This window comes from Coregonus lavaretus (genome assembly GCF_964263955.1).
Source record: "Coregonus lavaretus genome assembly, chromosome: 34".
Taxonomy (NCBI): Eukaryota; Metazoa; Chordata; class Actinopteri; order Salmoniformes; family Salmonidae; genus Coregonus; species Coregonus lavaretus.
This window is the reverse complement of record NC_140021.1, coordinates 14,927,438-14,943,029: the sequence shown is the minus strand read 5'-3', so window position 1 is coordinate 14,943,029 and position 15,592 is coordinate 14,927,438. Positions and strand designations below refer to the sequence as shown.

Below are 15,592 nucleotides of genomic sequence, written 5' to 3'. Positions count from 1 at the left end.
ATTGCTTGTTTGTAGGTGACCAAATACTTATTTTCCACCATAATTTGCTAATAAATTCATTAAAAATCCTACAATGTGAATTTCTGGAATTTTTTTCTCAATTTGTCTGTCATAGTTGACGTGTACCTATGATGATTACAGGCCTCTCTCATCTTTTTAAGTGGGAGAACTTGCACAATTGGTGGCTGACTAAATACTTTTTTTCCACACTGTAGCTAATACCATCTGTCTGTGTCTCAGAGATGAGTTTAGGTTGTGACACGGCTCTCTTATTTGCATGACAGAAAAGAGACATCAGGTACTTTATTGTGCTGGAAACCTCTACACCTCCCAAACAGACACCTTATGTTAGATTGGTCCCATGACAAATCTGTACTGTGTATATGTAGACATTCAAATACATGCAGAGGTATTGAACAAGGCCCAACATAGAGAGAAGTCTGAATCATTTTGTCTATTCCTAAAAAGTTTACAGATCAGAACATGACTGAGGAATAACTTTTGCACACCTGCTAATGCCAGTGTACTCGCTCTTCCCTCTCTCCTTTTCTCCCATTAATGAATATATGAATCAATTAACCAGTCAATATGTCTCCTCTCTGTCAGGGCGTGTGTGGGGGCAAGGGACCCGTACTGTGGCTGGGACCTGGTGTTGAGGAAGTGCACCACTCTGGAAGAGAGCGTCAGCATGAGCCAATGGGAACAGAGCATCACTAAGTGCCCAGTGAGTACCCAGAATGCACTGTACCAGACACACACACACACACACACACACACAGTCACACTAAGGGAAATGAATTCTCTCCCCACCAAAGCTTCAATCAATCTCCTCTGTCTTCGCGATCATTAGCTAATTCGCAGCAGTTCGCGCATTCATTCTGCCCACTCCCAATTCCGGGGGATTGATTTCACTGCGACCCCGCTTAATGAAACGGTAATTGACGTGTGTCTGACAGACATCCATTCTGGGGCGGTGACCAATGGCAGTGTTGAGTGCTGTCCTAGTCTTGTACAGTATGTGGTTTCATGTTCAACAGGTTATTTGGCACTACTAGACAGCCCACTGCATTTGTTGGCAAACACCCACACACACTCACATACACACGCACACACACGCACACACACACACACACACCAAAACATTACTCATCCAGTCTCTTTAAAGTTCACCGACAGACCTAAGGGGCACTCTCTACTGATCTACACTAGCTGTCTCGTTCTGATTACATCATAGTCAACTAAAAGACAGTGTAAACACAGACACTATTACAGGTGTCGTCGCCTGTACTCTGGCTCTGGTTACCGCCTTTTATTTGCTCAGACACAACTGCCAAAGACAAGAGGGGAACGTGTATTTGCTTATGTAACCTTTATATAGCCAACTAAATCAAACTAGAATAAATTATGTTCCAATAACGACTTGCTAGCCAGCGGAACAATGGAGTCCTGTGTTGCCCAGACAAACTGTGATCCATTTGGTTATTATTGTAGGACTTCCATGGCCATGGCTATTAAAACAGACTGACGACTGGCACTCCAAATACACGTAACAGTTGGACAGGACTGGAATATTGGGGACAAAATGACTGTGAAGTCAATGACGCTTTTGTGAAGCTGCGTAGATTTATTTCCCATACATTACTCTAATCGGCTTTTGTGATTAACATGGTTTTCCTCACCATGGAACTGAACTTTCAGAGAACATAGAGGAGAGATTAAGTCATATTTGACATGTTTTTGCGGTTAAGATTTGGATAGGATATTTTTCCAAGGTGTAATGTGTACCTCAGTGAGTTGCTAGAAAGGAGACAGCTTTACCAACCTATTCACAAAACCATCTGGTGCTTGGGACTGGACTCCCTGTGGAAATAAACAATACAGAAAGAAAAGTGTGTTTTTAGTGATGTAAAATACATCTTAGTCACGATGTTCACCGAATGTCTCTTTTAGGCATTGAAAGTACGAATGGAACTGAAATAAAATGGAAGCATCCTATTCACCTTGTATTTTTAACTAACTGAAACTGAAAATGAATGGAAGCATTCTAATCCTTCCCCCTCCACAGCACATTTCAAACCCAATAATAAAACAATGCACTTCATTTAATGAGTGAGAAACAATAGAGAAGTCTGCTGATACAATTCCACTGAGGCCGTGAAATTAGAAATGATTATTGATGTGATGTTTCCTAGTGTATATGAAATACAAAACACATTTTTTCACAAACAATTGTTTTATCTAGCTCCCCTTGCCACGCCAGCAAAATATTACTATTTTGTCCATTCCTCTATTCTAACCCACACACTTCTTTATCTGTCTTACAATAATAGGGGGATGTTAATATCTTCTAAAAAAAAGTATTTGATCCCCTGCTGATTTTGTACGTTTGCCCACTGACAAAGAAATGATCAGTCTATAATTTTAATGGTAGGTTTATTTGAACAGTGAGAGACAGAATAACAACAAAAAAATCCAGAAAAACGCATGTCAAAAATGTTCTAAATTGATTTGCATTTTAATGAGGGAAATAAGGATTTTACCCCCTCTCAATCAGAAAGATTTCTGGCTCCCAGGTGTCTTTTATACAGGTAACGAGCTGAGATTAGGAGCACACTCTTAAAGGGAGTGCTCCTAATCTCAGTTTGTTACCTGTATAAAAGACACCTGTCCACAGAAGCAATCAATCAATCAGATTCCAAACTCTCCACCATGGCCAAGACCAAAGAGCTCTCCAAGGATGTCAGGAACAAGATTGTAGACCTGCACAAGGCTGGAATAGGATACAAGACCATCGCCAAGCAGCTATGTGAGAAGGTGACAACAGTTGGTGCGATTATTCGCAAATGGAATAAACACAAAATAACTGTCAATCTCCGTCGGCCTGGGGCTCCATGCAAGATCTCACCTCGTGGAGTTGCAATGATCATGAGAACGGTGAGGAATCAGCCCAGAACTACACGGGAGGATCTTGTCAATGATCTCAAGGCAGCTGGGACCATAGTCACCAAGAAAACAATTGGTAACACACTACGCAGTGAAGGACTGAAATCCTGCAGCGCCCGCAAGGTCCCCCTGCTCAAGAAAGCACATATACAGGGCCGTCTGAAGTTTGGCAATGAACATCTGAATGATTCAGAGGAGAACTGGGTGAAAGTGTTGTGGTCAGATGAGACCAAAATCGAGCTCTTTGGCATCAACTCAACTCGCCGTGTTTGGAGGAGGAGGAATGCTGCCTATGACCCCAAGAACACCATCCCCACCGTCAAACATGGAGGTGGAAACATTATGCTTTGGGGGTGTTTTTCTGCTAAGGGGACAGGACAACTTCACCGCATCAAAGGGACGATGGACGGGGCCATGTACCGTCAAATCTTGGGTGAGAACCTCCTTCCCTCAGCCAGGGCACTGAAAATGGGTTGTGGATGGGTATTCCAGCATGACAATGACCCAAAACACACGGCCAAGGCAACAAAGGAGTGGCTCAAGAAGAAGCACATTAAGGTCCTGGAGTGGCCTAGCCAGTCTCCAGACCTTAATCCCATAGAAAATCTGTGGAGGGAGCTGAAGGTTTGAGTTGCCAAACGTCAGCCTCGAAACCTTAATGACTTGGAGAAGATCTGCAAAGAGGAGTGGGACAAAATCCCTCCTGAGATGTGTGCAAACCTGGTGGCCAACTACAAGAAACGTCTGACCTCTGTGATTGCCAGCAAGGGTTTTGCCACCAAGTACTAAGTCATGTTTTGCAGAGGGGTCAAATATTTATTTCCCTCATTAAAATGCAAATCAATTTATAACATTTTTGACATGCGTTTTTCTAGATTTTGTTGTTGTTATTCTGTCTCTCACTGTTCAAATAAACCTACTATTAAAATTATAGACTGATCATGTCTTTGTCAGTGGGCAAACGTACAAAATCAGCAGGGGATCAAATACTTTTTTTCCCTCCCTCACTCTAGCTCTCTCTCTCTCTCTCTCTCTTTCTTCCTCTCTGCTCTCTCTCTCTCTCTTTCTTCCTCTCTGCTCTCTCTCTCTCTGCTCCCCCTCTCTCTCTGCATCATTTCTCTCCATTCACGAAAATATGTTTCTCTCATTGCGATGTCTTCCAATTTAGACCTTCGAGTGGGTTCAGTTACCAATAAGAGAAGGGCAGACGCTATTTCAGTTCCTGCCAAAGCAGTGACACATCAAGCCTTCTTTCTCCTGTTGTTAAAATGCTCTTTGCATTTTTTAAATTCGCCGGAAATGTAACCAACGTGGCTCATATCACCTGTGGTTTTGAATCTCACATCATTGCTTTCCAGTTAGCCCGTACGGCCGGGCAGTCATTTGTAATACATTGCTATCGAAATTCTGCACCGTTTTCTGTTTTTTACAAATGGACATTCTCACCTGCGTGTACTGTATATGAGTAACTATGTGTGTGTATGTGAATGTGAATAGTTTTTTTCTCTCTCATCATTCAGAATTCATTTCCCAGCTGAAGAATGTGTTTTGTCCCTTGTGGATCTATACTTTTAAAAAATCATACTACCTTTTTATTTATATATCTCCTTATTTGGATCTCAGGGTGTCCATATCTACATATCTCTAGTGACTACACTATTATGTATTACCCTTGTGGATATACCGTACATGAATACATGTTTTAGTCAAACTTCCTGTTTATGAATAGTTATCTCTCCCTCCATCCGCCTCAACTTTCTCTCCCCTATTCCAACTCCCTCCCTGTATTCCATCTCTCTCGACCTCTCTCCCCCTATATCCTTCTTTCTTTTCTGTTTACCTCCATCATAGTTCTAAGTATTTTCTTCCTCCTCCCTGTATTTTCCCCAGGTGCGTAACGTGACGGTGGATGGAGGGTTTGGGCCGTGGTCAGGCTGGGGGGGCTGTAGTAATACTGATGGGGGCAGTGCTGGGTCCTGTCTGTGTCGGACCAGGGCGTGTGAAAACCCCACACCCCAGTGTGGGGGTCAGTCCTGTCACGGACTAAACGCGGAGGTGGCCAACTGCTCCAGGTATATTACTGTCTGACTGTCTGTTGTTCTGTCTGTCTTTCCATTTGTATTTGTCAATCTGCCCTTTTCTCACAAAGACACTACAAGCTTACAGTTCATGTTTTGGATAATACATGAAATAGAGTATATATTTCATTCGACAACAAAAATATTTACTCAATAGCAAGCATTCTACCTTTCTCCACTGCCTCTCCTTTGTGTGTGTGTGTAACCCTGTGGTCTGTGATTCTCTATAGGAATGGAGCATGGACCCCCTGGACTCTGTGGGCTCCCTGCAGCACCAGCTGTGGCATTGGCTTCCAGGTCCGCCAGAGGTCCTGCAGCAACCCCACCCCGCGCCATGGAGGACGAGTGTGTGTGGGGCAGAACCGAGAGGAGAGGTACGGGACACACACACACACACACACACACACACACACACGTACATTCATACACATGTACTCACACACACAGCCATAAATCCACACCAGATTTCCTCACACAGTCCCCCTGTTGGTGTGAGTGTCACAGAAGTCTTGAGTCCTTCCTCCAATCAGTCATACATTCTAATGTAAAATGTGTGGTTGGGAAAAATGACTTGCTGTCGTCATAATCGCTTCAGTCCAACTCTGACAGCCAGTTAAGAGAGAGAGGGATGTTTCTGAGCCTGGTAATTATCTGAGCTCCACACAGATGAGGGAGGCTGCATTCCTTCTGAAGCTCTGGATCGTCTGCTTTGGTCTGGAATAATCACCTCCAAAAATATGTTTGGAAGGCAACCGACGAGGCCCTCTGAAATATGGGATTTGCAGAGAAAGAAAGTGAGAGAAGAAGAAAAAGAAAAGAGAGAGAACATGAAACAGTGCAGGTAGAGAAGGTCAAGATGTCTACATGTTGTTTGAAGTGAAACTTCTTTACCTGAAACTTTACAACAATAATATTATGAGAATAACTTCTGGGTACTTTGTTCCTGTAAATGTCATTTATACATGGTCCAATACATCATAATGAAGCATGGTGGATTTTAATTAACTTGGCCATTCTTTATATGAGACTCCAGCTTCTCTTAGCTACCCAGACATCACGCTGATAATTTCATTGACCACCTCTGGAGGGAGGGAGGGAGGGAGGGAGGGAGGGAGAGAGAGCTCTGCTCTGTGTGTCATCCCCCCAGAAACTCCTTGCAACTTAGTTGCATTGCATTGCAAGACATAGAAATCAATCCTATTTCACGCAACTGATTGTATGCAATGTCCAATAAGTGAACAGAAAAATAGTTTACATGACTCGTCAGAACTCCAACCAGCTGTCAGTGCTGCTGAAAACCGCGAAAGAAAAAAACATGCCAAATGGGAAATGTATAAAGAATTCTAGACATCATCGTTAGTCATGGGTTATGTACATGGTCTGGCAGACAATACATGTCATTTTAGAAGTGAACCCTGACCTTAGTTAGCTAGCTAGTTAGCTTGGTAAACATGGTTGGCAAATAGGCAAGATTTTGTCTAGTTAGCTACATTTTACAGCCAGCATTTTGTCTATATTGATGCTATTACAATTACCAAACATATGGATAAACAAGTGATTTATGAAATCGTGATGTGATGTATGACAGGCAGTGGTGGAAAAAGTACCCAATTGTCATACTTGAGTAAAAGTAAAGATACCTTAAGTACTTTACACTGATGACAGGATTGGGTGTTGCATGCAATTTCAATTGTGTTTGAATTGCTTAGAGTATCAGCAAAGTTGCTTTAGATGATGTCACTTGCAACTTGCATCTGCAACAGAAATTGTGTCCAAATTGCTTCGTGTGACACAGGCTTAAGACATTTGTGTATGAGACAGGAGAAGAAAAAAAATGTGACAGAAATGGAAAGAAAGTGTGAAAAAAAGAGAGAGGTAAATGACTCAAGAGTTTCCATGGTGCAGGTTTTCACAGTGAAAAAGAGACTGTAGATTTATAATTTGTTTGAGTGCCCTCATAACTATGACTTCTCTGCCCCTTTCGGTCTCTCTCTCTCTCTCTCTCTCTCTCTCTCTCTCTCTCTCTCTCTCTCTCTCTCTCTCTCTTCTCTCTCTCTCTCTCTTTCTCTCTCTCTCTCTCCCTCAGTCTTTTTCTCCCTGACCCTCTCTCCCTCTCTGCTTCTTTCACACTACCTCCTGCTCAGCCAATAAAACACCTTGAGTAGTAGAGCTGTGAGAATGAGAGAATCCATCAGGGTCCTATAGTAGGGCTTGGAGGCTTTACACACTGTGGAGGGAGACATGTGTTAATTTATGAAATATGCCGTGTCAGTATCACTGTGTCCTAGTGGGGTACAAAGGTCTGTCCAAAAAGAGTAGGGTTTCTTGATTCTGCTTACGCTCTGTCCGCTCTCTCTCTCGCGCGCTCTCTCTCTGAAGGCATTGTAGTTGTCAATGGTTTTAGTGGAGCTGGGGGTCTCTTTGCCCCCCAGCAGCCAAATCGAACGCTTTGCACCGTATTGTGGCATTTTATTGATAACAACCTATAGAGAGGCCTCAGGCACACGCACTAGGCTCACACACACACACACACGCACACACGCACATCACTCAGATATGTGACACTGAATTTATAACACATGCATGTGCCTAACTTTGTGTGTCACACACACAAACAACCACACACACACACACACACACACATATATACAATTGAGCACGCAGCCATGCAATCTCCATAGACAAACATTGGCAGTAGAATGGCCTTACTGAAGAGCTCAGTGACTTTCAATGTGGCAATGTCATAGGATGCCACCTTTCCAACAAGTGAGTTCGTAAAACTTCTGCCCTACTAGAGCTGCCCCGGTCAACTGTAAGTGCTATTATTGTGAAGTGGAAACGTCTAGGACAACAACGGCTCAGCCGCAAAGTGGTAGGCCACACAAGCTCACAGAACGGGACAGCCGAGTGCTGAAGCGCATAGCGTGTAAAAAATAGTCTGTCCTCAGTTGCAACACTCACTACCGAGTTCCAAACTGCCTCTGGAAGCAACATCAGCGCAATAACTGTTCGTCGGGAGCTTCATGAAATGGGTTTCCATGGCCGAGCAGCCGCACACAAGCCTAAGATCACCATGTGCAATGCCAAGCGTCGGCTGGAGTGGTGTAAAGCTCGCCACCATTGGACTCTGGAGCAGTGGAAACCGGTTCTCCGCTTCACCATCTGGCAGTCCGACGGACGAATCTGGGTTTGGCGGATGCCAGGAGAACGCTAGCTGCCCGAATGCATAGTGCCAACTGTAAAGTTTGGTGGAGGAGGAATAATAGTATTGGGTAAGTGTGACAAAAGCTTGATATATACAAGTAAATGTTTGAGAAACCAGATAATTTAGGACAAGTTGTGTACATTAATCTCACTCCTGGGAGGCTGTTCTGTAGCTCCTCAGCAGTGAGGTGTTTCACTGTGAAGGAGTGGTGTGTGCTGAACATTGGGTTGGATTTAATATATAAAGTGTATTTTTTAAAGGCTATGGAAATAAAAGGTTTATATAAACAGTATATCAATATCTAGATCACAAACGTTAAGTTTAGTTGCTGTAGATCATTTGAAACTTGCGTTATTCAAGCAGAAATATTTATTTTGTTATAATTATTACAAATATTATTATTGGCCTTGTCTTTCACTAGATTTACAATTGGTCTCAATATTTCCATGTATATTTTTTTCTTATTTTGAATGTTAATTGTTTTTCTGGTGTTTTTTTGTTGATCGTGTTAGGACTGTTGAACTCTGTTACATTTTCCATGTAGCTCTCTCTTAGTAGAGTATTGAGTGAAGTTGATCAAGTTAACTAGGGTTATTTGGAGGGGGCTTCAGCAATGGTAGTACCCAGAGCCATAATGGGTATTCTCCCTGACATTTAACTCAGCCAGAGCTGCCTATGTAATCTGGCTAAACATTCACACCAAAACACCTACTCAAACACTTTAATCCTTTCCACAAACATACAGCCATAGACTGGACCATTGTTTCTCTTTGATTGATCCAAAGAGGGCTTTAAAAAACAACAAGCAACCGTTTAGTACAGCTTTTGATTTTATTATTTGAAATCGTATTTTGAATAAGAGGATACATGTATGATTTAAGCGTTTGTGTCTCATGTGGAGCAGGTTATGTGTAGTTTCTTCATAAAGGATCAGACATCCATGTTTAGATAAAGTATTTAAAAAAATATATATATAATAATAATGTATGCACTCACTAACTGTATGTCGCTCTGGATAAGAGCGTCTGCTAAACGACTAAAATGTAAAAAAAAAATTAAATGTAAATTGTGTTTTTCATGGTTCGGGCTAGGCCCCTTAGTTCCAGTGAAGGGAAATCTTAACGCTACAGCATACAGTGACATTCTAGACAATTCTGTGCTTCCGACTTTGTGGCAACAGTTTGGGGAAGGCTCTTTCCTGTTTCAGCATGACAATGCCCCCTGCACAAAGGTCCATACAGAAATGGTTTGTCGAGATCAGTGTGGAACAACTTTACTGGCCTACACAGAGCCCTGACCTCAACCCCATCGAACACCTTTGGGATGAATTGGAACGGCGACTGCATGCCAGGTCTAATCGCCCAACATCTCTGCCCGACCTCACTAATTATCTTGTGGCTGAATGGAAGCAAATCCCTGCAGCAATGTTCCGACATCTAGTGGAAGGCCTTCCCAGAAGAGTGGAGGCTGTTATAGCAGCAAAGGGGGGACCGACTCCATATTAATGCCCATGATTTTGGAATGAGATGTTCGATGAGCAGGTCTCCACATACTTTTGGTCATGTAGTGTATACAGTGAGGGAAAAAAGTATTTGATCCCCTGCTGATTTTGTACGTTTGCCCATTGACAAAGAAATTATCAGTCTATAATTTTAATGGTAGGTTTATTTGAACAGTGAGAGACAGAATAACAACAAAAAAATCGAGAAAAACGCATGTCAAAAATGTTATAAATTGATTTGCATTTTAATGAGGGAAATAAGTATTTGACCCCCTCTCAATCAGAAAGATTTCAGGCTCCCAGGTGTCTTTTATACAGGTAACAAGCTGAGATTAGGAGCACACTCTTAAAGGGAGTGCTCCTAATCTCAGTTTGTTACCTGTATAAAAGACACCTGTCCACAGAAGCAATCAATCAGATTCCAAACTCTCCACCATGGCCAAGACCAAAGAGCTCTCCAAGGATGTCAGGGACAAGATTGTAGACCTACACAAGGCTGGAATGGGCTACAAGACCATGGCCAAGCAGCTTGGTGAGAAGGTGACAACAGTTGGTGCGATTATGGAAGATGGAAGAAACACAAAAGAACTGTCAATCTCCCTCGGCCATGGGCTCCATGCAAGATCTCACCTCGTGGAGTTGCAATGATCATGAGAACGGTGAGGAATCAGCCCAGAACTATACAGGAGGATCTGGTCAATGATCTCAAGGCAGCTGGGACCATAGTCACCAAGAAAACAATTGGTAACACACTACGCCGTGAAGGACTGAAATCCTGCAGCGCCCGCAAGGTCCCCCTGCTCAAGAAATTACATATACAGGCCCGTCTGAAGTTTGCCAATGAACATCTGAATGATTCAGAGGAGAACTGGGTGAAAGTGTTGTGGTCAGATGAGACCAAAATCGAGCTCTTTGGCATCAACTCAACTCGCCGTGTTTGGAGGAAGAGGAATGCTGCCTATGACCCCAAGAACACCGTCCCCACCGTCAAACATGGAGGTGGAAACATTATGCTTTGGGGGTGTTTTTCTGCTAAGGGGACAGGACAACTTCACCGCATCAAAGGGACGATGGACGGAGCCATGTACCGTCAAATCTTGGGTGAGAACCTCCTTCCCTCAGCCAGGGCACTGAAAATGGGTCGTGGATGGGTATTCCAGCATGACAATGACCCAAAACACACGGCCAAGGCAACAAAGGAGTGGCTCAAGAAGAAGCACATTAAGGTCCTGGAGTGGCCTAGCCAGTCTCCAGACCTTAATCCCATAGAAAATCTGTGGAGGGAGCTGAAGGTTCGAGTTGCCAAATGTCAGCCTCGAAACCTTAATGACTTGGAGAAGATCTGCAAAGAGGAGTGGAACAAAATCCCTCCTGAGATGTGTGCAAACCTGGTGGCCAACTACAAGAAACGTCTGACCTCTGTGATTGCCAATAGGGGTTTTGCCACCAAGTACTAAGTCATGTTTTGCAGAGGGGTCAAATACGTATTTCCCTCATTAAAATGCAAATCAATTCATAACATTTTTGACATGCGTTTTTCTGGATTTTTTTGTTGTTATTCTGTCTCTCACTGTTCAAATAAACCTACCATTAAAATTATAGACTGATCATTTCTTTGTGAGTGGGCAAACGTACAAAATCAGCAGGGGATCAAATACTTTTTTCCCTCACTGTATCAATGATGAAAAGTCAACCTCTTTTCACACCCAACTGTCTGAGTACCTGGCCAGGGGCGTTCCAGCAGTTTGTCCTTGTTTGCTTGCCGTAGGAAGAGAAACAGTTATAAAAACCAATCAGTCAATGCCATGGGGCAGAAGTCTGGCTGGCTAATGCTCAGGTTTATGTACCTTATGCTAGCATCCCCCTCAGCACATGTCAACTGAATTCCCCTGCTTACTCAGCTCCTATAGGCCAATTATTAGTACCATTTTCTTCTTGACTTCCTGCCCATTTTTACTGAGGGAGGAGGAGGGAGGGGGTGGACGTTGCATTTAACAAAGGCTAATCTAATCAGTTAGCAGAACAATTTGCATGGCTGGATTGACGATGAGTTTAGCGAAGCTCTAAATCTATTTACTATGGATCTGGCTTAGGTCTGTCTCCTCCATTCTGCGGCTCAGCAGGGGGCCCTGCAGATCAATGCTAATATCGCTACCATGTGCATTATATCCCATTTACACCCATTCTCTCCCTCCCTCGCTTCCTTTCTCTCCCGCTCTCTTTCTTTCTCTTTCTCCTTTTTCCTGCAATCGGTGCTACCCTCCCTCTCCCCTTTCTGCCTTCCTCTCTCTCTCTTTTTCTTTCTCGCTCTCTCCATCTCTTTCTCTCTCTCTCTTTCTCCCCTTTCCTCAGCCAAATCTCAGGCACTTTAATGTAAATAGGTTTATAGAAAAACTGAGTGATGCACCAATGTTTTCCTATTTCAGCTTTTCATTGTGCTCCAAAAAGCAACATAATATACACTGAGTATACCCAAAAATTAGGAACCCCCCCCCCCCCCCCCCCCCTTTTTGCCCTCAGAATAGCCTCAATTTTGTCGGGGTTTGGACTCTACAAGCTGGCCCATGTTAACTCCAATGCTTCCCACAGTTGTGTCAAGTTGGCTGGATGTCCTTTGGGTGGTGGACCATTCTTGATACTCACAGGAAACTGTTGAGCGTGAAACACCCAGCAGCGTTGCACTTCAATCTTTTGTCTTGCCCATTCACCCTCTGAATGGTACACATACACAATCCATGTTTCAATTGTCTCAAGGCTTAAAAATCCTTATTTAACCTGTCTCCTCCCCTTCATATACACTGATTTAAGTGGATTTAACAAGTGACATCAATAAGGGATCATAGCTTTCACCTGGATTCACCTGGTCAGTCTATGTCAGTCTATGTCATGGAAAGAGCAGGTGTTCTTAATATTTTGTACACTCAGTGTGTATTATCTGTTATATGTATATGCAGATATAACAAGGCCCATCTCTTTCTCTCTGAGTCAAATCTCAGACACAATGAAGTAAGGGAAATATACGTGAGTCACCACTCATCAAAGTTTTTCTACAACATAAAATGTTTTTCATGGTTACACAAAGACTGTGATATCTGCTGTTTTTATAGTTTGTGTAAAAGGTCTAAAATAAAGTATACAGGCCCTAATAAGACTATCAATAGCGTCACGTTATTGAATAATGAACGTCAGTAGTTAACCAATGGAGCCATACAGTAATAATTAATTATGTAATTAAACATGATTAATGAGTCGGTGTGGCTTTTTCAAAGGCAGCACCATTAAAATATGTGGAATATGCATGTCGACTCATTAAGATATATCTTTTATAAAGGCACATTACATGCATGTATAAGTATGAATTTCAGAGGAATATCACATTGGCTTTTTTAAATTCTAGTAAGTCTAGTTTAATAGTCTGTAATTTCTCTGTCGTTGATGGCGACATAAAAGCAATTTACTTCTGTCTGTAAAAGTTATTAGTTTAAATGGAGTTCACTTGTCAACATTGGTCTGGAAGTCTGTCTGTCTGTCTTTGGACTGTACAGTAGTGCTCTATAGTTAGTCATTCTTGTCTTGTGGCATCAGTAGCTCCAACTCCTATGAAGCTATGTTGGTTCGCTGCCTTAGCTTGCGGTCTAAAATATGATAAGGTTTTCAGAAGCCCAGTGTCCCTCTTTTATAATTGTAGTGTTGTGTATCATGTCAAAAAGACCCCTTATTTACAGCCAACCACTCCAAAGACAGATAGACTGACTCAGGGATACTACTGGGTAAAGTAAAGACACTTCAGATTGCACATGGCCCCCCAGCACTCCCATAGCCTCTCTGTGTGTACTCGCATTCTCACACACACACACACACACACACACACACACACACACACACACACACACACACACACACACACACACACACACACACAAACTCATCCCCAGTGGTCTTTGTCCTTCCTAGGTATTGTAACGAGCACCTGCCCTGCCCGCCTCATGTCTATTGGTCGGCCTGGTCGGCATGGGAACGCTGCACGGTGCCCTGCGGAGGCGGCATCCAATCACGTCGCAGGACCTGCGAGAACGGCAACGAGTGCCCCGGCTGTGCCCAGGTATGTCACACGCACACACACACACACACAAAACACACACACAAAACACACAAACACACACACGCAAACACACACACAGAAACACAAACACACACACAAAAACAGATCTGGGCTGCACTTCCATAGCAGGCTGGCCTTGAACTTCTAAACCATCTAAACTGTAACATTGAACTTTAATGGTCATCCCCTCCAAAATCCCCTAGTATTTATATTCAGCTATGGCACTTAACAGGTTGTTAAGAACAGCAGATACATGACCAATGCTATCTATGAACACATAAAACTAAATCACCCCCCTATATGGTCTTACACTATATTCTCTCAACTGATTACACATATTAAAATACACAATTACATGTTAGATTGCTAATCACTTTTGTTAGTCTATCTACTGTATGCTGACAGCAAATTGATATAAAAAAATACCTTGTCACCATCTATAAATGTTACCTACTGTATATGATATCCTAGTGCTGAGTAATGAAGTCCAAGGCTGGGTGATGCAAGAGGGATGTAATGGCACGTTGGGTATGTCAGCTACGCTGGTGTCCTCTTGGGTGTCAGGAGGATGACGAGACTGTCATGTTATTTTAACGCTATTTTCAAACCCACTCCGTCCGCGGGCCTGGTATGAATAAAAGGAAGACATATGGCCATGAGATTCCTTTACAGTTGAAATGGATTAGTGAGTAGGGGTCAGAGAGAGTCACATGATAACCAGTAACAGATGTATAAGTGCGTGAGTGTCAGATGTACTAACTATAGCCACTTTTATAAAGATAGCACCATGGTCTGTATATGGGTCAAATGATCTTACAAGTATTTCACTGTGCACTGGCAACCCATTTCAGAGCTATATAAATAGCTACTGTTGCATTATAGCATTCCATAGCAACCATATCTACTGTTGCATTCCATAGCAACCACATCAGGAGCTGGTAATGACGCATGACTAATGTAATATCACTGGCAAGCTGAAAAAACTGGCCATCCATCCCAAAGCAGTCCACCAGTAGCAACTTACAACCCACAGCAAAGTAGTAACATATCTGATAATGTTCTGTGACTAACCTAACTAAGCACAGATAACCCTTTAACAACTGAGAGAGCTGACCACCCATACCATAGCAGGCTAACTGTAATGAAGCATGAATGATACCCAAAAAAACAACAGAGAAAACGGCACGGCCACACACACATATACAGCAGCAGTATCTTTTCACTAGCCTGGTGGGTGTCTGTTCACACACACTCACTCTTAGTACATCGATGTCGATGATGACGAATGCTCCTCTTGTGGATGGGGGGTAGGGGTGGGTTAGCGCAATTGGAAGAAAGTTGTGCAATTACTGTCTTTTAGGTATTGACTTGGAGGCCGACATGGAGGAGGAGACCAGGTTGAAGGTGTGTTGCATGGATTCTGGGGTATGAGCCAGACGTGCACAGTCATCTGCATACTAGAATTCAAAGATCTATTTGGGTTCTGTTTTTTGTGTGGGCTTGAAGAGGTTTCCATTTGGACGGTACTGTAGCTGTATTCCGTCGGTTGAGCCGAGGGAGTTGTTTGACAGGCTTGTAACTGCAGAAAAGGAGCATGTTAAAAATGTCCGGAGCCAGAACACAGCCTTGCTTGACCCCAACCTCTACGCTAAAGGGCTCTGATTGAAGCCCACCAAGCACCACTCTGGCATGCATTCTTTCATGGAATTGTTTTAAGACACTCAGAAACTTGGGAGGCACCTCAAGTTTGGTGAGATGCTGCC

At 43.0% G+C, this 15,592-nt stretch overlaps 1 protein-coding gene across 3 annotated transcripts in view; it reads left to right on the top strand.

Annotated features, from left to right (window-relative positions):
- The window catches only part of sema5a (sema domain, seven thrombospondin repeats (type 1 and type 1-like), transmembrane domain (TM) and short cytoplasmic domain, (semaphorin) 5A), a 192,829-nt gene that overhangs the window by 125,810 nt on the left and 51,427 nt on the right, over window positions 1-15,592 (top strand). For all 3 annotated transcript variants that reach the window (XM_084152038.1, XM_084152039.1, XM_084152040.1), the window contains 4 exons: window positions 607-724; window positions 4,834-5,015; window positions 5,252-5,395; window positions 13,682-13,829. In XM_084152038.1, coding sequence (XP_084008164.1) covers window positions 607-724; window positions 4,834-5,015; window positions 5,252-5,395; window positions 13,682-13,829 — 592 coding nt within the window. The remainder of the gene's footprint in view (window positions 1-606; window positions 725-4,833; window positions 5,016-5,251; window positions 5,396-13,681; window positions 13,830-15,592) is intronic.